General features: G+C 36.2%; 2 protein-coding genes and 1 long non-coding RNA gene across 4 annotated transcripts; 2 read left to right on the top strand and 1 right to left on the bottom strand.

Annotated features, from left to right (window-relative positions):
- Positions 1–3,457: 3,457 nt before the first annotated feature.
- Positions 3,458–8,391, bottom strand: LOC110920270 (protein FAR1-RELATED SEQUENCE 5-like). Its single transcript, XM_022164491.1, has 5 exons — positions 8,253–8,391; positions 4,811–5,621; positions 4,514–4,724; positions 3,861–4,222; positions 3,458–3,488 (listed from the first exon to the last, which is right to left on the bottom strand). Exons 1-5 carry the CDS (start codon positions 8,389–8,391, stop codon positions 3,458–3,460), a joined length of 1,554 nt encoding a protein of 517 aa, XP_022020183.1.
- A 4,578-nt stretch (positions 8,392–12,969) lies between these two features.
- Positions 12,970–14,397, top strand: LOC110917618. Its single transcript, XR_002580703.2, has 3 exons — positions 12,970–13,130; positions 13,629–13,682; positions 14,045–14,397. It is a non-coding gene; the product is annotated as an uncharacterized LOC110917618 (long non-coding RNA).
- A 1,562-nt stretch (positions 14,398–15,959) lies between these two features.
- LOC110917617 lies at positions 15,960–21,258 on the top strand. Of its 2 annotated transcripts, none has more exons than XM_035985055.1 (3): positions 15,960–16,296; positions 20,490–20,543; positions 20,906–21,130. In XM_035985055.1, exons 1-3 carry the CDS (start codon positions 16,062–16,064, stop codon positions 20,920–20,922), a joined length of 306 nt encoding a protein of 101 aa, XP_035840948.1. In that variant the 5' UTR covers positions 15,960–16,061; the 3' UTR covers positions 20,923–21,130. The 2 variants fall into 2 exon arrangements, 1 of the variants encoding a protein (XP_035840948.1); XR_002580702.2 differs by lacking the exon at positions 15,960–16,296 and adding an exon at positions 19,831–19,991 and having other exon boundaries at positions 20,906–21,258.
- Positions 21,259–21,799: the final 541 nt, after the last annotated feature.

Below are 21,799 nucleotides of genomic sequence, written 5' to 3'. Positions count from 1 at the left end.
CATAACAACACTTGTGAATTTTTTGATTATTTTTGTGAACTATACAAATATTATTTTTAAGGTAAAAATAATATTACCAAATAGTAACGATTCCAAAATAATACGAACGCCTTCACAATAATTATTTAAGTTACACCGGTAATTATTATTATTACCGCCCGATCTTTAAACGTAACTTACGCATTTCTCGGAAAAATACTAATGAATGTGTATTTTTAACAAGAATATTATTTTGGAGAAATTATGTGAAATGAAATATAATATTTTTGAGAAAAATATTTATATTTTGGAGAAAGGATTAAAATATATTTTAAGTGAGACTTAATAATATATTCCGAAGATACAGAAACGTACATGTATTAAGACCCCCATCCTTGGGAAGGAAAATATTTACTAAATAATTACTAAGTGTAATTACGAAATAGTTGTCTAACTATTTCCCAAAGACATTAAACCTTAAACTAAGGCACGGCCGTCCGTCTAATAGATTTAGTACGTGTAGGTCGTCGCTCAGCGGTTTGATCAGGAGATCTTCTTATTAGAGACGCACCACTGTGAGTTCATGTCCCCCTTTACTCTTAATTGTTTTCAGTTTTCTAAACTGCGGGGGTGAAATACATGTTACTATGTCTACGAATACTTTTTACATTGTATGGTTAGCGTAAGGAGGGTTACTACTTAGATCATGTGAGTGGGTAGGCGGAAACTTGAGGCCATTAATCCTCAGGGTAGGACCGAGGGACAGGAGCGGTAGATCTATCTGGGTGTAGCGAGCCCAGCCCCAGTCCCAGCATAACGGACCTCGGGGTGACTTTGTGCCCAACGCATAAATCCGCTAGGTTTGAGTCTTCCTACTTGCACTTCACATATATCAATGGCCTTGCAAACCATTGGTGATCTCTTTTTCCTTATTTGCTACATACCAGGATTTTATACATACAAAGGTTTTACTTACTCACTTACACATGAACTCGTTCAACATTATTGTTGATTTTTCCAACTTACATGTATTTCAGGGAACTAAAGATCTGGCGCGGTATGTTATGTTTTCCCGCTGTACATGAGTTACGAGGCCATCCAAGTTTAAGGGATGTGACTTTTTTCTGGACGAGTCACAGTTCTTAAACTGTGTTTATTTCATGTTGATGTTTATGTCTTTCAAAACAATGTCTTTATGTTATCAGGTTGTAGTTTCCGTTGCATGAGTCAACGCCGTAAAACAATGTTATGTTACTTATGTTTTAAAACTTAAATGGATGATCTTGCATGGTTTTATTTCATATAGCTTTGTTATGATTAAGCTATGGTATTAAGAAGTCACACCAAAATTAACCACGCTTCCGCAAAGCTAGGGTGTGACAGTTTCTGAGTTCTACAGGAAATCTGAGTTTTCCGAACAGTTTATAAAGTCCAAAATACTCTATTTATTATTTAAAATCAATAGCAACTGGAATCGGGTCAAAATACCATGTAGAACTCAAGTTATGCTTGAAAAGGGTATATTCGGTATTTACCGAACCGATGCCATAACCGCAGGTTATGAGCAGGTTAAAAATAGTTAAAAATCATTAAAAATTCCAAATATTATTTTACATCAGTGTGTAAAAGGTTTGATGTCGAAATCTGGGTTTAGATAGGCGTTATGCTAATTGCGCCATTTAATTACTAAAGTTTCCGTAATTGCGCTATTTAGCATAACTCCTATTCTAGACCCCGGATTGACGTGAAATTTTAGGGACATGCTTAGAAATCAGTAACTAAGGTCATTGTCCTTTCACATGTCCAAAATTCTCGTTTTAAAGTAAAAAGGGCGTTACGGTCAACTTTTAAGCATCTAACGGAAATGTGCTAAAGAATTGGACAAACAACGAACCGGTCACAGAGGGTTATACCATCATGTAACCTGGTCCTAAGAGAGTCTTAAGACATATCTAAATCATACCATAACGGGTCAGAACTGAAGTCAAAGAAAAAGTCAAAGTTTTGCGACTTTCGGTTCCGAACCGGGTCAAAACAGAAAACGGTCGGATCAAACAAGCTTAGACTTGTTAATATACTTATTATCATGTTATATGAGTGTTAAAACAGGTTACACGCCATCTACATTACTGATTATGCATAAAATCGCAAAATAGCATTCTGTTGACTTTTTCTAAGCAAGTTTGACTCGACATTCAGACTAGTTAGAGTGGGAATCAGAGGGTGCCCTTTTAGGGGTTTAAAGCCTACATGATTACCAACATATAACTACCTTTGATTCGACAAACCACTGGACCATTTGTGATTTATCGTAAAGTCAATCATTAATTACGAAGGATTGACTTTTAAGCTAAAACTATGCAAAAACTAAACCACAAAGGGTTAGGCAAACTTACAGAAGCTTGGTACCCGACCAGAGATGTTAGAAGAGTGCTCTTGAGCTCCAGAAGTGATCAAGAAAGCAGGTTTGAGGTGTGGTTACAATGTGTGCACTACATGGCCTTTTATAGTGAACTTTGGAGCATTAGATCATGACAACAAGGCCTATAATTGATCATGGATGTTCAACAACTGTCCCTGAGTGTTAGGGGACGTGTAGGGGGCGCCCATGCTGCCATAATTGCATCCAAGGTCGATTAAAACAACAAACAGTGAACCTGTGCATGTTTTCTGCATCTGGGGCCTTGACACGGCCCGCGTGAAGGATCAGGCTACCCTAACGCGGGTCGCCCGGATCCTGTTGTCAGCAAACGAATCTGCACATGGCTCGCGGCCCGCGTAAGCTTCCTTGTTTCATCGACGCGGCCCGCCTGAGGCCTGTATTTCAAGATTTTCAAATCTTTTGCCATTATTGCCCTGGCCTTTCGGTTTCGAAGGGGTAACTTTGCGTTTTGGGCCTCGTTTATTTACGAATAAGGGCCTCGTGACTTTTACCCGCGCCGTTAAGTCCCCGGTTAGTTTAATTACTATCCGAAAAGCCCTAACTTTCATTGTTGCCGCTTCTAACCCCTCGCATACGAAATTGATCATAACTTTCTCGTTTTAAAACGGAACTTCGCGAAATTTATATCATATATCCTAGTGAGCGTAATTTACTGTTACAAAGTCTCGGGTTTGTCAAAGGGTCACTCAGAGGTATAAATTAAACATGTTGGCACCTTTGACCCCTGTAGTTTGTAATCCCTCACTTTCTTCCACCTTTTGTTCCGTACGATCCATGATTCATTCGTTTGAAGGTACGAGCATCATTTAGGATTACTGTACAATATATTTATCCCTCGTTGACATTTTTAACCCTCGAATTTACATACTTTCAATGTTTGTCAACTGTAGTCCTTTATTTAGTATTTAATACCACGTGTAAACTTATGACACGTGTCAATACATTATTGGACGCAAAATTTCGAGGTGTTACAATAAAATATATGCCGGCACAATATACCAAATTGTTCAAACCGTTTGCAAGAACAACTTATACTTAAACCATCTTCTTGTTTACTGTATTGAACCTGTAAATAAAATTAAAAAAACTATATAAAATTAGTGAAATGTAATATAAAACGCAATGAATAATAATATAATAAAGAAATTAAGCATATGATCATATAATGTTAAAACGCAATAAACTTAATGATAAAACGCAATAGATGTTTAAAACAATATTAATTTAAAAAATTACTTTGAATAAAGATGTGCATGGCTGTTTGAAATCCTTTATTTCATAATACTGAACATCTCCCACAGTATCATGAGACTTTGACATACACTTTGTAATGGCAGCATCAATTTCAATCTGAATATCTTTAAAAATTGTTGTGGTATATATTTCTGATGCTTGTTTCTCCAATACAAAGTCACTCCAGGTCTTAGACTGAATATACCTTGTATCATGATCATTCCTCCTATGTTCATGCCTTTGAAAATCCATTGCAGTCTCAAAATGAGTGAAAAATTCAACAAGTGTACATCTTGGATTACAAAACTGACCAAAGAAGTAATTCTCGCTTTCACATCTAGATGTAGTACGCATAAGACCAGCCAAATTCTCTCCATGGTAATAAGAGGGTATCCAATCAAATCGAAGATCGTACATATCTTTTAACCATTCATGATTTTCCAATCCAAAAGTTGACATTATTGAATGCCACTCAGTTTCAAAATCTTCTGGAATAATAGTATCATTCCAAGCAACATGAGTGATTCTTGTATTAAACTCAATGTTGGATGACAAAACATGACCAACCTGCATAAAAAGCAATAAAATTATTAAACATAAAACGCAATAATTTAAACTATATAAAAAGTTGCAGTTTATAAGATCATAACATGTTTTCATTTATTCTTCTAATAAAACGCAATAACATGAAAATGATAAAAATAATACGTTATTGATAAAACGCAATTGTATTGTTATATTAAAACGCAATTATATTGATAAAAATGTTTGGGGATCTTATTGTATAATACATAAAACACAACAAAAAAACCTATATAAAAATTGCAGTTTAATAGATCATAAAACGCAATTTAATACCCTTGTCTTCAATTTTTCCCATATATGCCACATACATAACCTATTTCTACTTCTTGAAAGAACATCATTAATAGCTCTCTTCATTGCAACATCTTGATCAGTAACAACAACTTTAGGCTCATTTCCAAAAGCATTAACAAAGCACCTTAAAAGCCATTGATAAGAACCTGCAGTCTCAGAACAAAGTAATGCACCACCAAATGTGACATTCCTAAAATGATTATCAATCCCAGTAAATGGTACAAAAACCAAATCTATCTACAGGAATATATAACGCAACAAATGAAAAAAACTTACTTGTTTGATTTATAAGTAGCATCAAAACCTACTATGTCTCCAAATACTGTATAATTTGTTTTTGATTGCTCATCAGCCCCGAAAAGTCCTTTCAATCTTCTATCATCACCAATAACATAATCACATGTGAAACCAGGAGAACATTCTTTCTTCCTAATAAGACGCCTAACTACCATTTCTGCATCATACTCTCCTATGTAAAGATTCAAATCCTTTCTATAGTTCTTACAATCATTTTTACTAGCACCAACTTCACCAAAACCACCATACATTGTTTTCATAACATTGAATGCTTTAACAGGTCCAATATTGATTGCATACAATCCAGATATAAAACTTTCTTTAACATAATCAATACTTCTGGCAGCAGGCAAGAAATGAATATCTTCATCTTTAACAAAGATATGATTATGTTCTTCTTCAAAGTAGTAGATTTTATACATATTATTGTTCTCTAATATTAATTTCACATGAGCATTGCATCCAACTCTTTTTGAACCTCTATTACGTCTAACAATCTTTTTTCTATTCTCATCAACTAAACCGGAATCTATTTCTTTGCTAACATGAAATCCTTCTTTTGAGTAGACAATATATCTTATTTTCATTAAACCACCACCATTTTTCCAAGAGGTATTTTTTCTTGATGAAAAACCTGCAGCAAGTGCATATCTCTGATAAAACGCAAACGCCTCATCAAATGATTTAGAAAACAATCCAACAGAAGGTCTAATGGATCCATTGACTTTAGGTTTGAAAAACTTTCTTCCACTTTTTAAGCATATACGTTCCTCCCATTTGGAAATGTGATCTGGAACAATTAACAAATAATTATAAAACGCAATACCTCTTATATAATCATGTTTTTACTGTTAAATCTCAAAATATGTTATTCAGAATTGAAAAAATACAAACCTTTAAAGTTTGTATATGATCTAATGTGGTTAAAAGCATAAAACGCAATAAGTTCAGTAAAACGCAACAAATGATAAACAAACAAAACAATGTATAAAACAATAAAAAACTGTTAAATTGTACATCAATGACAGTTATGTGCTTTATATTAGAACAATTATGAATTTAATGTCTGTATGCATATAATGAGAATAAAATCATAAAACGCAACAAGTTCATTAAAACGAAATAACTGATGAACAAACAAAACGAAAAATTAAGTTAAATTATACAACAATAACAATTAAACATATGAAAAATCAAATATTAATAACAGAAAGACGAATTATAAAACGTAAAAGATTGAATTTCGGCAAAATAAAAAAAAGTTACTCAACATTGAAGCTAAAGTTACCAACAGAGTCTTCAGAAGACATTGACGTTATCGAATTGACGAACGAAACAAGATTATTGCTTGAAAAAAGGTGAATTTGTGATCGATTGCGATTTAGGGTTAAGGAATCTCAATTCTGTTATGAAATTGATGAACTAAGAGAACAGGTAACAAAATCTAGTATAGTATTAGAAAGAAGATATGATAATGTAAAATGACGAAAAGCCCACGCGTCCAAAATTTTAAAAATAACAGATGAACGGCTTAGATTGTTTCCTACTTTTCCTAGCGAATATAAACTTCCTATTTGATCCCCACCCTATTTATGTATATGAGAAAAAACCCCTCTTTCACTCGCGCTCTCTCTCTCTCCGCACCCCGTCTCTCTCTCTCTCTATATGACCAATCACCATCAATCCACCGGCGGATCAACACTGCCACCTCCTCCCCTTCACCTGTAACAAAATTAATGGTCTAGAAATTGTTTCTCCCCGAAACTACAAGATCCGAGAGGGGGATTCAAGCCCTAAAGATTTGTTACGATCTGAAAAAGGATTAGAGGCATTAAGCGCCAAAACCCTTGTTCCCTTATACCTTCTATGGAAGCAGCGAGGCTGATCTGTTAGAGCCGCTTCCAATCTTTAGAGTAAGACCGAAAGATATGGACTAGATTTTGCCCTATTATGATCTGAAACGAGGGTATGGTGCTTTGAAAACCCTTGTTTCCTTATACCTTCTTTGGAAGCAGCGAGGCGGATCTACCAGAGCCGCTTCCAATCTTTAGAGTAAGACCGAAAGATATGGACTAGATTTTGCCCTATTATGATCTGAAACAAGGGTATGGTGGTTTGAAAATGATTGGTTCCCACTACATCTAATAGCTTAGAGGTGGATTTGAGTTAAAAATCAGTTGTAGTGGATCTAAAGATGAAGACTGATAGAGTGGTGTAGTATTAGTGAGTCAGAATTGCTGTGAGAAGGCAGACCTGATGGAGTTGATGGTGTAGTAGTGGTGAGTCAGAAAAGTCGTGAAAGCCTTGGATCTCAGCAATGATGGACCACGACGGGATTGTTGGAGATTTCAGTGGTGTTTGGGGCTGAGGTGGTGATTCATGACGGTGGTGGTGACATCTAGCAGCGACACCTGTAGGAGGAGAGGATGGTGAACAGTGATATGATTAGATGAAGTGGAACCCTAGAAGCTTAAGTTGTAACAATTTAGTATTAATAATTAACTTAATTAATCCCTGTATGTAATTAACAATTTAATATTAAAATTATAAAATTATCCTTCTAATTATTTGACAATTTGGATAGAGTTAGAAGCGAGATCAAGGAGAAAATTGACACTTTTTAAACAATTGGGGCAAAATCGTTAAAAGGACCAAACCATAGGGAGCAAAATGGAAGTTAGCTCTTTAACTAACGGTAAATTTCCCGGATGATCCTTTTCATCTTTAATCCATACCTTTTTAAAATTGCATGTTTGTTCCCCGTGGCATTTACTTGTCACTCGGATGGTCCCCTGGCTAAAGGGATGCTAGTTTCTTCAGTTAAGTCCATGTGAAATAATAAAAATACCCTTTATTATGAAATAAAATATAAATTTGGGACCCACACATATGTAAAAAAACATAACCATCAACCCACCCCCAACACACACTCATCTTCAACGTTCCACCGTCACTCAAAAAGAATTCCGGTCACCACCACTGGCCACCACTTCCGATCACCAACCCGTCTTCAGTTTTCCTTCTAAGTAAGTTTCAAAATAGGTAATTTTCCACAACCTGCAAGCCCTTTTATATCTAAATCTGTACAGGAACATAACTCTAATTCGTGCAAAGCTAACTCTCCCTTCACTTTCCCGCAACCACCGATCGTTTCCCCATCGTTCCATCGAAGCACACATGTTTTATATATACATAATACATATATATTTTTGTTGATGCATATAAGCTTCGTACAAGTGAGATAGAGAAGGAAACACATTAAGCATGATTGGAACTGAATGCAGGTGAAAACCATTAAATTTCGAAGAAACAATTGGGAAAGACAAAATCATTGACTTTGTGCCAACAAATTTGTTGAATTTATGTTGAATGGGGGGGGGGGGGATTTTGGTCTGCGGTTTTGGTAAGTCGCAAAATTTACCTTGGCAGTGAATGCTATACTCATTGATAAGCCACCACTTCACCAAAGGACCGAAGGAGTTATCTGCTGTGGAAAGATGGTGATTGGATAAGCAGGTATCTGCCATTATTCCATCGTTGACCACCAATTCTCCCACCATTCCGACGTCTAGCCCCTTGCCTCACACCACTATTTCTGGTGACCAACGGGAGACAAAGAGAAGGACCAAGACCACTTGGTTTCTGCAACTGCAACAGTAGCTGAAAACCTGCAAAACGTGATACCTTTCTGCCTTAGTGCCGTCGGAAGCCACCCCTCGCACCATCCTTCATCGCATCACCCTTCCACCCTTGCCCCACCCTTCCTTCGTCGCATCATCCTTCGATTTGTATAACAGTGATAAAGCGGCAGATTGGTGGTGGAGCTTCAATTCGATAGTGAAGCTCTGTTGGACAGAGATGTGGTTATGGTGATAGTTCACAACGGAAAATGAAGGGTGAACCAGGGGGCGTTAAAATCACCAGAAAAACGAGGTGGTTTGTGGGTGCTTGAGTGAGGCCGTGGTGGTAAGAAAGGTTTTGAAGGAGAAGAACGGTTTTGGGTGGACCCTCTTTTATTTTTTGTTTTTAAATGTGAATGTGGGTCCCAACTGAATAATTCATTCTTAAATATGTTGTGTTTTCTAATAATAAAAGGGCATTTTATTCGTTTTACATTAACTTAACTTAGAAAAAAAAATGTTTATCCACGTTAGGGAGCGTCCGAGTAACCATCTTGTATACCACAGGGAACAAACATGCAATTTTAGAAAGATAGAGATTAAAGAAGGAATCTGAGCTAACCATTGAGAGTATCTAGGCAATTTACTCTTTAAATAACTTTATTAACAATGCTCCATTTCACGAATCTCCACCCTAGTATATCGTATTAAATTTTAAATATTTACAAAAAACCACATATTTTTCCTACAATATCAAATCTTCACAAATCATCATTAAAAATATTAAAGTTATATATATATATATAGAGAGAGAGAGAGAGAGAGAGAGAGAAACGAGATCAGGAGAAAATGCTCAAAAGTGTGAAAACGGTGAGAACGCTTCCTGGCCCAACACGTGTCCCGCGTCATAGAGAAGGGCGGAGGCGTCTAATTTTTTCTTGGCGTTGAATTAATTGTTTTTATGTCACATATATAATTTTTTGGCGTTATAGAGTTTTCTGGTTAATTTTTTTGGCGTTATGGCGTTTTGTAATTCACTACGAGTCTCTAATATTTGCATAAGATTACAATAAGACCAATTTTTTTTGGCGTTTAGTGAATTTTTTGGCGTTTAATACCCTTTTACAAGGTGTTTTGCCTGCAGTTGTTCTCCCAGTTTTCATACTTATAGCTTTTTGGTGTTTGTAGTTTTTGACGTTTTATATAATAATGTTATTTTATTTATAGAGAATTAGTTAACAAATCAACATATAACTTGATATCAAAACAATATAAAATGAAATCTAAAATAATAAAAAATGGTAATCTAATTTCTCTTCCGAATCTTCACTGTCATCAGCCTCTATCTTCTTGAATTTGTTTTGGCGTTTTGAACCTTTTTTTGAATACTTTAGCTAGATGCCAACTTTCCTACATAAATCTCATCTTTTTCAGAAGAAGCTGCTTAGTGGCATCCTGTTTTTTGGTGTGATATTCTTGTTTGGTGGCATGTCATTGAAGATCAACTCTTGCTTGATGCTATTTGTAATAGGGGAGTCTAAAATAGCATTTTACACTTTAGTTGAACCCTTTCTTCCATGCCTATAATCATTAAGAACAAAGCTCACATGATGGCATATCACTGTCATCAGTCTCTTTTTCTTGAATATTTGTCCATCTCATCCAGCAAAATATTATTGAGTTAACCCCCTTAGAAAAAGGATCCATTTCAGTGAAAGCTTTGACATTTGTGGCGTTTTAAAGGGAGTGGTTTGGATATGGCGTTTTGTGTTTTTCTGGATGTGATTAATTTCGTTGTGTATAGACCCCTCTCTTATAGGAGTTTTTTGGCGCGTAGTTTAGGCGAGACTTTTTATTGTAATAAATGTTAGTAATAAAGTAACTGTCTTTTCAGTTACTGTATTTTGTATTTACTGTGTTGATCAGCTTTTATCAGTTTTATAGGTTATAGACCTCCCATCTTTTAAGTTTGGCGTTTTTTTAAATGGCCTTATGTAGACCAACATGACAAAATACAATAACGGAGTAAATAAATTAGTAAGGAGGAAAAATATTGTTTGTTATTTATGGCGTTTTGTTAGGGTTAACCATTTTTAGTATTATTTTGGCGTTTTGCTAATAAAGATAGTAATATATCATTTAATTATCTTAAAAAAAAAGAAGATTACATAGAAGAAAAAAAAAGAGGAAAGAAAATTTAAAATCCTTCGTCAGAAGGTACTTTATCTGAATAGTATCCATCACTTGTGTCATCTTCTTCCTCCTTGGAGTCTTCATCTTGATATTCATCCATGTCATCACATTCACCTTCATCAGCTTCTTGTTCCTGAAGATTCTGAAGCCTCCACCTGAACATGTCTTGCATTAACTCCAATTTTGAGTCTATTTCTGTGTTGGTACAAGTGGCGTTATGCAATTCTTCCATGAAACCCAGTCGTTGCTTTGTCATGATGGTCTCTAGCCATTTAGACTTCCTGCTCTCCGTTGTCGTATGTAACCGTCACCATGTCTGTTTCATCATCAAAACGCCATGATGTCATGACAGGGTCTGGGTTCACATCTCCTTTGATTGGTCCAAATTTTCTGGTTAATGCTTTCATAAGCATATACGTTTCATGGAATTCGTTGTCTAGAGCGATGCCAATGGATAAGATTTGCCTCTGTATCTGTTCTTCCATCTTTAAAATTGCCCTGGCCATCTTAACATACACTCTCCTTCTGTTGTCAAAATGGAGGACGTATCGCCTGATTCCCAGAGTGTATCTCCACGAAACGATTGTTGCCATTTTTGGCGTGCTTAAGTTGGCGTTTTTGGTTAACGATTTTTTTTTTTTAAAAAATGGATAGATTGAAGTGATTATTGAAGCTATGGTTTACGTTTGTTTATATAATGATGTTTTGGCGCGTAATTTAGGGGGAAATTTCTTCTAATAAATGTTAATAACTGAAATTCAGTTATTTTGTGTTGTTTCATCTTTCTGTAATATTCAACGCGTTTAGTTTTTAATTTTTGGCGTTTTGTTTTTAATGGCGTTTTATTTTTTTTATGGCGTTTTGTCATTTGATAGCGTTTTGAATATGAGGGGTAAAAGACTCTTTTAGCCTTAATGAAGCGCGTCCCACCTAATAATATTGATGTTATTTACGAAAACGCCACCACGCAATCTAATCCATGGATTGTTTTGATCGGACGATCCATAATCGTTCTCACCGTTCTCACACTTTTCATCGTTTTCTGCAAATCCTGACCCTATATATATATATAATATTTGTATGTGATTGAAAAGGGCCTCAGATTAAGGTTTGTTGAAGATCTACAAATCTAGAAAGGAGAGTAGTGGAATTCACTCCACAACGCAACGTCGGTCTATGGGATGTACAAATTTGGACCTTTGCCACCCACGAGCATTGTGAATACTCTTATAGTTGGTTGCATTATTATTTTTAATTAGTATACTATTAATATAAATCAAACTGGGTTAATTATGAGAAAAAGAAATGATTTGTTTTTATTTGATTCCTACTATACTTTAGGTTGAAGCAAACCGAACTAAATTGAATTGTTGTTATACCAAGGAGTTTAAATGCATTACTACTTTAAACTATATATCGTTAAACAATAATATTATTTTTTTTTACAAAGAAAAGAGGAAAATAAATCTTAATATATTTAATTAAGTATTAAGGTTTCATATAGCAACAATAATAATAATAATAATTGCCCAATCTATATTTTCCGCAAAACATGCTAGACCACAAAAATAAAGTTATTTTTTTATTTTTTTATTTTTATAGGTTTTTAGTAGTTTCACAAATCATTTGAAGGATAAGCAAATTTTGTGGGTAAGACCTTTTTAAGGGATTTATGTTATAACAAACAAGAGAGTGATATATATATATATATATACTAGGGTTAGGGTAAAATGAAAACTCATATGAGTTGTGAGAACTTAGAAAACTCGGTCGTATAAAAAGTTTTTTTCAAAAAAATTTTTTTACTAAAACTTCTTAAAAATATCAACTTTCCTAAAAGAAAAATAAGTTTTTGTTGATTTACACCACCAGTAAAAAACGTTTACAGATGGTGCAAATGTTGATTCATGCTCATGTCAGCATCGTAAAAAGGTTGAAAACGAGGGTTCGATTTTTTACAGCTGTGTTTGTAACATTTTAATCTACATGTGTGTAAAAAATGGGGGCTTAACTCGCACGAAAAGTTGAAGTTCTCTAAATTCTCACAACTAAAGGAGGTTTTCTTTTGATCCTATATGTACACACACATACACTTGTGTTATAGCTCTTTAATTCTTAAAATTGATACATATAATGTAACATCCCATAATTTATAAGGGTTAGATACTTTAATATTTAAAAGTTTATGATTAGTTATGATTATTTTGTAAATAACTTAAAGGAAGTTTACTAAAATGTAGAGGGGTATTAATGAAACAATAAACCAACATGGAGGGTTAAGAATGTAAAATTTTATATTAAATCATTTAGTAAAATTAAAATCCCAGAATGTTCTGGGGGTGTTGGTCGCGACCAGAGAAGGGAAAAAGGGGGAAACCCTAATTGCATGATTCAACCTCAAAATTCAGCAAGATTGTGAAGGATTAGAGTCATAAATCGCATGCTAGTGTCTAAATACTCTCTAATCCAAGTGTTTTGAACATAAGGTAAGATAAAATCTCACAATTTGATGTTGTTGATGAACTAGGGTTTATACCAATTCGTGAATTAGTATGAAATTAGATTGTATGTGAGTTAGAATCATCATGTAGAAGGTATATTGTGCATGAATTCGATTTACTAAGGAGTTTGGGGGAAAAACCCACTTGTTCTAGCATGATAGTGAATAGATTGTTGATTAGTGAGTAAATCTTCAAATAAAATTGTATGAATGATAGAGTGTTGGTAGATTATATTGTGAAAGGTGATGTATTCTAGTGAATTTATGCATAAGATACATGTACATAAGGCTTGATAAGTAGTACGCATGTTAGGTGTTTGATGAAATGCCTCAATGATAATCTAAGTAGTCTAAATAAATCATTGTGAATGGATTTGTATGATGAAATTAAAGTATTGTCAATTGTTATATGAGTAGCATTGATACTTGAAAGTGTGATTAAGAATGTAAGAGCTATGATCTAAATAAGAACGAATTCATGTAGGATCGAAAGAAGAAGGAGCTAGTTCCGGATCACAAACAAAGGCACAAGATCGAGGTAAGTTCGTTACTTACATTTTAGTTATGAGTTTAATCAATCGCCTCCTTTGATTATTTGATTTACAATTTAATGTGCTCGTTTCAAACAAGAATGTGAAAGTAAGAATCCGTAGCGAACCATAGTGATTGGCTCGGTTCGGGTTCGAATGGAAGGGAATTAAATGGAAGTTTTCTCCTTAATCCGTACTAAACGGGTTATTGAGGACTTATGAGAGATAGTATGCTTATTCAACTAGAATGATTTGAAATATAATAAGAATGATTGGTAAGATATCTCGTAAACCCGTGAACATGTATTATAAGCGAATGAAAATGTTAAGTGCACTACGCTAATGTATATGTTTTATTGAATGGTTGTAGGTAAAGCACAAGTTTAATCGTCGTTGCGTCACTCGGATATGAACACACCTTGATCACCCATGATGCGCTTCCGCCTCTTTTGTAGTAATTTCAAATGTTAATAGTTTTGTAATGTCTAGTTGTGTTGAAGTCTTTAAACTTTAACTAGTCGTTTGCAAGTATTTAGTACTTAGAACTCAATGTTTGAAATGGTGGTTGAAAATGTTATGTTCTTTTGGTGTTTTAGGGAAAGTGTCGTAGTTTGAGTATTTTGATAAAGTATAAACAGGGAATTTGTCCAAGTTACGAATGGGTCATGCCCAAATTTTAAATTTTTAGGTGATTAAACTATGTGTCGTTCTTGTGACTTTCAAGTACCAAATTAGAGGGTGTTACAAGTTGGTATCAGAGCCTAGGGTTGAGGGATTCGAACACATTGTAGTGCCCAAACTCAAACCGAAAGCTCGCAAGGATGGGTGTGTTCGCTCCGAGACGCAAATAGAGGTAAAACTTTTAAGAAAGCTTTATAGTAATTAATGTTACAAGTTATAAAGTGTTAGAAAGAAGTTTTGAATGTAGTAATAGTGATAAATGGTGCATTAGAATACTTGGGGGTTAGTAGAATTGAAACCGTGTGCGAAAACGGTTCGGAATGGTCAAAAACATGAATTTTGGGGTGAATTTCGCTGGGCGCTACCGTAGCTTACGGTGGCCACCGTAAGCTACGGTAGGTACTGGGCAAAAATAATACTGCCGTAAGACAGGAGAGAAGCACCGTAAAGCATAACTCAGCACTGTAAGCTACGGTGCTCACCGTAGCTTACGGTGACTGTCAAAGTTGCTGAATTTCTTTTATGTTGTTTGTTTGATTATGGGGATTGATTTAATTAGTTCCTAAGACCCCGTAATCCTTTGTTAAGGTCATTTTTACACCAAGAAAGTTGAAAGACGTTAATTAATAAGAAAGAAAGTACGACTTGATATAAGAATGGTTTAACAACACGACATTATCATCAATGATGATGACGTTTAAAGTATGAATTACAAATAGAATGAAGTATATGATAGAATGAGTATGTATGTGTTAGAGGGATGTACGAAAGAGGAATTTTAATATATAGAATGGATGTTTTATGTAGATGACGGACGCACGTAACATAGATGATGCTGAAATAGCCCGTCAAGAAGCACTTAATGATAAGATGATGGAAGCGGCAGAAAAAGTAATGAATGCCAACCTTCCCAAGCTAGCTCAAGAAGTTGAGAGCCGAGTTTTAGGGATTGTTGATGAGATGATGGCTAGCAAGATTGAGGAGTTAAAGGAAATGATTGAAGGATCCAGAACTAGAAGTAAGGAACGAAGGTGTACATATAAGGATTTTATGGCGTGTAATCCCTTTTCATATAAAGGGGAGGTGGATCCAATAAAGTGTCAAAGATGGATAGCCAACGTTGAAGCTGTATTTGTGCGTAGTCGATGTGAGAAGGAAGATCAAGTAATGTTTGCTACGGGTCAACTTTAGCAACAAGCCAAGGATTGGTGGGATACTAAATGTAAAGAGATAGGGGAAGAAGGACTCCAAACTTTAACATGGCAAGAGTTCAAAGAATTGTTCCTGAAACATCATTGCCCGCAATCGGCAATTGATAGAATACAAGATGAGTTCTTGCATCTTCGTCAACAGAATGAGTCTATTGATGAAATTACCAATATATTCTACGATAAGTTGAAGTTCTGTGATGATTTCGTCAAATCTGAAAGGATGAAGATCAATCGGTACTATGGAATGTTGAAGGCTGAGTATAGGGAGTTCATTACTCCTTCAAAGTGTGAAACTTTGGGTGAACTCATCAATCTAGCCCGGGATAGAGAGATAGAACTGAAGCGACAAGTGGAAAGAGGAGAGAAACGGCCTGCTGAAAAGCCATCAGCCCCTCCAAGAAGCCTAAGCAACACGACACTAGAAGTAAAGGAGGATCAAAAAGTAGTATTCCCCCATGCAAAACTTGTGGAAAGCTTCACACCGGAGAATGTTTAATGGGAAAGAAAGGGTGCTACAACTGTGGTCAGGAGGGACATCCTTACTTTAAGTGCCCTAGTCCCGTGAGGACGTGTTTCAATTGTTTCACTCCCGGTCATGTAAAAGCTGACTGTCCAAAGCTTAAACAACAAGGGCAGAAGGATGAAAAGAAGAATGAAAATCAGAAGGCTCGGGGAAGAATGTTTCAGATTACTACCGAGGAAGCCAAGGCCTCACCGAATGTCGTGTCAGGTATTTTCTTAATCAACCAAATACCCGTGAATGTGTTATTCGATTCTGGTGCTAGCAAATCTTTCGTGTCAGACGAACTTATGTGTTATCCCTCTTTTAGAAAGGAACGAATGTCTGTACCCTTAGAAGTAGAAGTAGCGGATAGTAAAAGTTATTTGTTATGTGAAATTTGTAAGAATTGTAAGATAACCATAGAAAACGAAGAATTTGAAATAGATCTCATTCCTATGACTTTGGGGGAATTCAAGGTGGTAGTAGGGATGGATTGGTTATCCCGCTATCACGCGGAAATTCGATGCGAGGCGAAAGTTATTCATGTATTCTCACCTAGTGGGGCTCGAATAAGCATTTGTGGGGAAAGAAAGTTAGAGACAAAACTGTGCACGATTGTTGAGGCGGTGAAGCACGCAAGGAATGAGGGTAAGGTTTACTTGGTTTATGTAGTGGATACAAGACAGAAGGTGCCTGAAATTGGAGAAGTAGAAGTGGTGAATGAATATGCGGATGTGTTTCCGGATGAATTACCGGGATTGCCACCTGAGCGAGAGGTGGAATTCCGAATCGAATTAAACCCGGGTGCCAAGCCAGTGGCTAAAGCTCCTTATAGATTAGCTCCCACTGAGATGCGAGAGCTAATGACACAGATACAGGAATTACTCGATAAGGGTTTCGTACGCCCGAGTGTGTCGCCTTGGGGAGCCCCGGTACTCTTTGTGAAAAAGAAAGACGGCACGATGCGCATGTGTATAGATTATCGAGATTTGAACAAGTTGACCGTGAAGAATAAATACCCTTTACCTCGAATAGATGATCTTTTTGACCAATTGCAAGAAGCAAGTTGGTTTTCAAAGATCGATTTACGTTCGGGGTATCACCAACTTCGGGTACGGGAAGAAGATGTTGCGAAAACTTCGTTCAGGACCCGATACGGGCATTACGAGTTTTTAGTAATGCCATTCGGACTGACTAACGCCCCGGCCGCTTTCATGGATTTGATGAATAGAGTATGTCGGCCCATGCTGGATAAGTCTGTTATAGTATTTATAGATGATATCCTTGTGTACTCTCGCAGTAGAGCCGAACATGCAAATCATTTGCGTGAAGTGTTAGAGATTCTTCGGAAAGAGAAGTTATATGCTAAGTTTTCCAAATGTGCCTTCTGGCTTAGAGAGGTGCAATTTCTTGGCCACGTCATTAATAAAGATGGTGTCTTGGTAGACCCAACTAAAGTAGAGGCTGTTGTGAACTGGGTTCCTCCTAAGAACCCGAGTGAAGTGAGAAGTTTTCTGGGATTGGCTGGGTATTACCGAAGGTTTATACAGGATTTTTCCAAAATAGCGTTACCTTTAACCAGACTAACCAAGAAGAATGAGAAGTTTGTGTGGGAAGTTGAGCAAGAGAAGGCATTCCAAACCTTGAAGGATAAGCTGTCTGACGCCCCAATACTAACCTTACCCGAAGGTTCAGAAGACTTGGTAGTATATACTGATGCTTCACATCAGGGCTTGGGGGCTGTTTTAATGCAACGGGGTAAAGTGATAGCATATGCTTCAAGGCAGCTTAAACCACATGAAAGTAACTACCCAACACACGATTTAGAGTTGGCTGCAGTAGTATTTGCGTTGAAACTGTGGCGACATTATTTGTACGGAACTAAATGTACCATATATTCGGATCACAAAAGTCTCAAGTATTTCTTCGAACAAAAAGAATTGAATATGAGACAACGAAGGTGGTTGGAATTAATTAAGGATTATGATTGTGAAATCCTTTATCATCCGGGGAAAGCCAACGTTGTAGCAGATGCGTTAAGCCGGAAGGAATACCCATCACCCATACAAGTTAAGTCAATGAAAATGACTGTCACCCCTAAACTTTTGGAGTTGATCAAGGAAGCACAAATAAAATCCTTAAATGGTGATCCAAAGAAGGAAAGAATGAAAGGCCTAATTGGAGAATTAAAGATGAATGCCGACGGCGTCATGACCAGGTATGACCGAATCTGGGTACCATGGTTATCCGAGGTGAAATCATTGTTGCTAGAGGAGGCTCACAAATCCCGCTATACGGTACACCCGGGGGCTACAAAAATGTATCAAGATTTAAAGAAAGGGTATTGGTGGCCTGGAATGAAACGAGACATTGTTAAGTACGTGGCTAAGTGCTTGACATGTTCCCAAGTGAAGGCGGAGCACCAAAAACCGTATGGTAAATTACAGTCATTAGAAATACCAGTTTGGAAGTGGGAAGATATAACCATGGACCTTATTACAAAGCTACCCAGAACGAAACGAGGTCACGATGCTATTTGGGTTATTGTCGACCGACTTACAAAGAGTGCTCACTTTCTACCAATACGAGAATCTATTTCATCCGAAAAATTGGCGGAAATTTATATGAATGAAATAATTGCTCGTCACGGAGTACCCGTGTCTATTGTGTCGGATCGTGACACAAGATTCACGTCTCGTTTTTGGCGAAAATTTCATGAAGATGTGGGCACAAACTTGCGACTAAGTACCGCGTACCATCCGCAGACGGATGGACAATCGGAAAGAACTATACAAACGTTGCTTGATATGTTGAGGGCTTGTGTCATAGACCTTGGGGGTAATTGGGATAACCATTTACCGTTGGTGGAGTTCGCGTACAACAATAGTTATCAAAGTAGTATCAAAATGGCGCCATATGAAATGTTGTACGGTAGAAAGTGTAGAACACCTGTATGTTGGGGAGAAGTCGGGCAACGGGAACTTGCGCCTAAAGATGTTGTGGCAATAACGAATGAAAAGATTGATCAAGTCCGGGCTCGTTTGAAGGCGGCGCAAGACAGGCAAAAATCCTATGCAGATAAAAGAAGGCGCCCTATAGAATTTCAAGAAGGTGATCGTGTATTTTTAAAGGTTTCGCCGTGGAAGGGAATAATACGGTTCCGCAAACGAGGAAAGTTGGGCCCTCGATACATCGGACCGTTCAGAATAGTGGCCCGTATTGGTAAAGTGGCATATCGGCTAGAATTACCTCCAGCTCTGGATGGAATCCATAACACGTTTCACGTGTCTCAACTAAGAAAGTGCCTCGCGGATGATACAGCGCATGTGTCACTTGATGACATTGAATTGGATGATAAAATGAGTTATATTGAAAAGCCGGTAGCTATCAAAGATTCCAAAATAAAGCATTTACGAAACAAGGCCATTCGACAAGTTTTAGTGCAATGGCAGCATCGGAAGGGATCGGATCTAACCTGGGAATCTGAAGATGAAATGCGAAAGCACTACCCGTCTCTCTTTGGTACGTATTAAGGTTTCGGGGACGAAACCTCTTTTAAGGGGGGTAGATTTGTAACATCCCATAATTTATAAGGGTTAGATACTTTAATATTTAAAAGTTTATGATTAGTTATGATTATTTTGTAAATAACTTAAAGGAAGTTTACTAAAATGTAGAGGGGTATTAATGAAACAATAAACCAACATGGAGGGTTAAGAATGTAAAATTTTATATTAAATCATTTAGTAAAATTAAAATCCCAGAATGTTCTGGGGGTGTTGGTCGCGACCAGAGAAGGGAAAAAGGGGGAAACCCTAATTGCATGATTCAACCTCAAAATTCAGCAAGATTGTGAAGGATTAGAGTCATAAATCGCATGCTAGTGTCTAAATACTCTCTAATCCAAGTGTTTTGAACATAAGGTAAGATAAAATCTCACAATTTGATGTTGTTGATGAACTAGGGTTTATACCAATTCGTGAATTAGTATGAAATTAGATTGTATGTGAGTTAGAATCATCATGTAGAAGGTATATTGTGCATGAATTCGATTTACTAAGGAGTTTGGGGCAAAAACCCACTTGTTCTAGCATGATAGTGAATAGATTGTTGATTAGTGAGTAAATCTTCAAATAAAATTGTATGAATGATAGAGTGTTGGTAGATTATATTGTGAAAGGTGATGTATTCTAGTGAATTTATGCATAAGATACATGTACATAAGGCTTGATAAGTAGTACGCATGTTAGGTGTTTGATGAAATGCCTCAATGATAATCTAAGTAGTCTAAATAAATCATTGTGAATGGATTTGTATGATGAAATTAAAGTATTGTCAATTGTTATATGAGTAGCATTGATACTTGAAAGTGTGATTAAGAATGTAAGAGCTATGATCTAAATAAGAACGAATTCATGTAGGATCGAAAGAAGAAGGAGCTAGTTCCGGATCACAAACAAAGGCACAAGATCGAGGTAAGTTCGTTACTTACATTTTAGTTATGAGTTTAATCAATCGCCTCCTTTGATTATTTGATTTACAATTTAATGTGCTCGTTTCAAACAAGAATGTGAAAGTAAGAATCCGTAGCGAACCATAGTGATTGGCTCGGTTCGGGTTCGAATGGAAGGGAATTAAATGGAAGTTTTCTCCTTAATCCGTACTAAACGGGTTATTGAGGACTTATGAGAGATAGTATGCTTATTCAACTAGAATGATTTGAAATATAATAAGAATGATTGGTAAGATATCTCGTAAACCCGTGAACATGTATTATAAGCGAATGAAAATGTTAAGTGCACTACGCTAATGTATATGTTTTATTGAATGGTTGTAGGTAAAGCACAAGTTTAATCGTCGTTGCGTCACTCGGATATGAACACACCTTGATCACCCATGATGCGCTTCCGCCTCTTTTGTAGTAATTTCAAATGTTAATAGTTTTGTAATGTCTAGTTGTGTTGAAGTCTTTAAACTTTAACTAGTCGTTTGCAAGTATTTAGTACTTAGAACTCAATGTTTGAAATGGTGGTTGAAAATGTTATGTTCTTTTGGTGTTTTAGGGAAAGTGTCGTAGTTTGAGTATTTTGATAAAGTATAAACAGGGAATTTGTCCAAGTTACGAATGGGTCATGCCCAAATTTTAAATTTTTAGGTGATTAAACTATGTGTCGTTCTTGTGACTTTCAAGTACCAAATTAGAGGGTGTTACATATAAACATGTGATATATGAGTTATTAGCTACGTATCTATTTTTGTTAGCGTATCAAGATTTAATATTATAAAAAGTTAATAGCAACTTGAGTTTCTGGCGTTGACATGTTTTCGTATGATGAGTCTCTAACTTTTTCTTTTTTGCATTTTGAATCTCCGTGGTTGTCATTTTCTTGCACCCTAAGTCCTGTCAAACTGCAGTTAAATAATCGTTTGAAATCTTGTGAAAAGACCAATTTGCCCCTGTTAATAAGTTCTAGTAAATGTGTCCCTGCTGATTCAATCTAAATTCCCTCTAAATCCATTCAATCAAATTTCCCACCATATCAATCAATTTAAGTCAGCAATATGTATTAATTTGATTCAAATTCAAGACACGCAACATATTCAAACAAACCAACCAAGTAAACTGCATGCAACAATCATGCACACAATTTACAAGTAGACTACATTCAATACTTAAACTGCATGATTACAAGCAAACTACATGATTCAAAACCAAAACACATGTTACAAG

The sequence above is a fragment of the Helianthus annuus genome, chromosome 16, assembly GCF_002127325.2.
Source record: "Helianthus annuus cultivar XRQ/B chromosome 16, HanXRQr2.0-SUNRISE, whole genome shotgun sequence".
Lineage (NCBI taxonomy): Eukaryota > Viridiplantae > Streptophyta > Magnoliopsida > Asterales > Asteraceae > Helianthus > Helianthus annuus.
This window is presented reverse-complemented; position numbering and strand designations above follow the sequence as displayed.

Bases quoted from the DNA above. Each gene is read 5' to 3' on its own strand.
- LOC110917617 (XM_035985055.1), top strand. From the start codon at position 16,062: ATGGGAAAGAAAGGGTGCTACAACTGTGGTCAGGAGGGACATCCTTAC. The intron at 16,297-20,489 runs GTATTTTCTTAA...GAATTCATGTAG, and splicing joins CTCACCGAATGTCGTGTCAG to GATCGAAAGAAGAAGGAGCT.
- LOC110920270 (XM_022164491.1), bottom strand. From the start codon at position 8,391: ATGGTGGGAGAATTGGTGGTCAACGATGGAATAATGGCAGATACCTGC. The intron at 4,725-4,810 runs GTAAGTTTTTTT...TAATCATTTTAG, and splicing joins GCTACTTATAAATCAAACAA to GAATGTCACATTTGGTGGTG. The intron at 3,489-3,860 runs GTATATTCAGTC...TTTTATTTACAG, and splicing joins AGGAATGATCATGATACAAG to GTTCAATACAGTAAACAAGA.